This window comes from Helobdella robusta (genome assembly GCF_000326865.2).
Source record: "Helobdella robusta unplaced genomic scaffold HELROscaffold_6, whole genome shotgun sequence".
NCBI classification, from domain to species: domain Eukaryota; kingdom Metazoa; phylum Annelida; class Clitellata; order Rhynchobdellida; family Glossiphoniidae; genus Helobdella; species Helobdella robusta.
Window position 1 is genome coordinate 1376431 of NW_008705330.1, and position 3024 is coordinate 1379454.

Genomic DNA, 3024 nt, shown 5'->3' on the forward strand with positions numbered 1-3024 from the left:
ATTCGTACAATTGCTTCGCAAGTATAACCACGAAGATAATGCATTATACCATGGCAGATTGAAAATAATTTCCAAAAACAATAAATTAACACTAACAGTGTCTTGAGTGTCACCATAAATGCAAACTTATAAACCAAGATATAATAAAATACTTTATCCATCTAACCCCATTAATCCCATCCTACACCTGAATAGCATAAAATTAACTACACATTTCCCAAGCGATAGAAAAAATAAACAAACATTCATGCATCCATCTAATTTCCTTAACCTTCCCTACGCATATACCAACTCATATACCCACCTACTCATGAATCATTAATTATTATATCAGATAATTATATTAGAACCTAGAAATTTCATTAACTATTTACCAATCAATAAAAAAAAAACCAAACAATCATATGAAAAACAATAATAATAATAAGAAAGTTATGAAGTCAATATAAAATATAATTAACCAAAAAATGTATAAATGAAATACGCACATGCATTCAACCATAAAATGGGTAATGAAATAATCAATCCAAGTCAATCATACATATTCCCAGTCATTACGGATAAAAAATAAAACAAGTACATATTTTTACCTATATTTATGCTCATATTTTTACCATATAATAATTATTACATTAACCTCATAATAATGAGTAATTCTCTCATTAATCCACTCCCGTCCATCCATGAAAAATTTTTATTCAATCATACTAATAGATTTAAAATCTCAAACCATTCATACTTATCAACACACACATCCAATTGAACCGTCAGTTTAAAAGTATCACCTATATTGAAATTTAGCATCACCCCAAAACAAATCCAAACGAGATTTAAAAACACTTGTATTTGGAGAGTCGACAACAGATTGCGGGAGTTTATTCCAGTCCGCGACTACTCTGTTACAAAAAAAATATTTTCTAACATCCTTGTGAGATAAACCTGTTGACAACTTCATATGATGCCCTCTAGTTCTCCCATCATTATTGAGCAACATGAACGAATGATCAGTATCTGGATTGGCCACTCTAGTTCTTCGATATTTCAAAGAATGCAAGTTCAATTTTTTTAATCTATCAATATACTCTAAACCATAACAAGAACGGATAGATCTAGTAGCTCTTCTTTGAACTTTTTCAATCATTTGTATTAGGTTTATGTGATGTGGGCACCAAACTATTATGGCCCCGATCGCACAACATGTTATCGGCTGCTAAACTCTATATATTGTTGATTTCCCCTATATGTATATACTCTATATATGTGGGAACATATATAAGAACAAAGAAATTACAACACAACGTAGTTAAGAAGCGTCATTGTACTTTATTGAATTTTTTTTATAATAAAAGAAATAAATAGCTAATTTAAAATTGACTAACATTAAAAGTTTGTTTGAAACATTTTTATATCTATTAATTAACGTGGTAAAAATGTTCTATTTTTCCTGGTTTTTAATGCTCATTCGGTTGAAATAAGCCAATTGCCCTGTGACTCTCGGAGATACTTTTTGTAACACTAAGGCTTACCTATACATTTATTATATATATATATATATATATATATATATATATTCATTCGTTAAAATTTTTGGTAATTGTTATACAAAGTGATCTGAAATGGAATGAGCACATCGACATGATCGTCCATAGGCTGTACCGTGCGGTTGGGATTCTGTTTAGAGTGAGACAGGTTGAATGTCAAGTCAATGATCTTACTTTATTATTCTTTTTTTTATCAACATTTGTTATATGTAAATGTGTTTTGGGGATCCGCTAGTAAATATTGGGTCAATAAAGTTTTAGTGATGCAAAAACGTTTTATGCGAATAATTTTTTCTTTCGTAACCATCAAATTCCTAGAATAGAACAATTACATAATTTTATTCTGCTGGTATTTGTTTATAAAATACTTATTAATAAAGATTATGAGCAGTTAAATTTTTTTGATAGGGTTCAGACAACTACTAGGCAACGTGGTCAATTGTTGTTAAGAAAATTTAAAACTTCCACCTACCAACGTAGCTAAATAATAAGGAGTCCAAAACTATGGAATGATTTGGCCATGGATGGTCAAACACATCTGTCTTTGAAGAGATTTAAGCTATGTGCAAAAGACGCTGTGATGACATATGGGAGTGCTAATTGACTGTGTTTATGTATGACCTTCATTTGTTGTGTGATACGGTAATTTTTTATGCAATGTAATTGTTTATTAACGTGGTTGCTAAATGCTTGCTTTAACTAATTTTATGTTTTTTTTTTCTTTTTACTAATGTCTATTATTGTAATTTTTTGTTTGATTTTAGTCATGGGTGGTCTTCGCAAGTACTTTTGTTACTTTTTTGATCTCCTGACTTTTTTGTCATAAACTTGGAAGAATATATATATATATATATATATATATATATATATATATATATATATATATATAAATCCAACCCGGCGCTTAACCAACAACGAAAACAAAGAAGTAATAAAAAACTAGCATTGTAAATAGTGACAAAGAAGAATATGATGCTATCGATGAAGAAAAGGAGACCAAAAAAGATGACCAGCCAATAAAGAAACCTGACACCTAATTTCCATCTAAATTCACTTTGACAAAGTCAATCTCCATCTAAATTCATTTTGACAAAGTCAATATTTCCCTATATAAACAGCAGAAAGCACTGATGATGATTCATTCGGAATCGAAATATGGCCTTATTTGCAGCATGAATTCGGAAAATAAGATTATTTTGAATTTTAATAAACTAAACTTTCACCAAAAAACTTTAGTGAGAAAAATTGAAAAAACGAACTACAAGCATATTAACGCCAAACATTCGGTAGAATTTATAGAATATTGTAAAAATTATTGTCTATTACCAACATATATATATTTTATTTTTTATTTTTATTTATTTTATTTTCAATAAGGGAACCAAATAAGTTTAAATGAAAAAACTTGTGGAGAGGCCACCCTAAGTACTTTACATGAGATATATATGCAATTTAAAACAGAACAGAAAATATACAAATTATA

The 3024-nt window shown here is 29.0% G+C and overlaps 1 protein-coding gene across 1 annotated transcript in view; it reads right to left on the reverse strand.

The window, feature by feature from the left end:
* Nucleotides 1-1578: 1578 nt before the first annotated feature.
* HELRODRAFT_164081 (hypothetical protein) overlaps nt 1579-3024 on the reverse strand; it is a gene marked incomplete at both ends in the record, with an annotated part of 5993 nt that continues 4547 nt past the window's right edge. The window contains one exon of the mRNA XM_009029125.1: nt 1579-1671. Within this exon, the coding sequence (XP_009027373.1) occupies nt 1579-1671 (93 nt within the window). The remainder of the gene's footprint in view (nt 1672-3024) is intronic.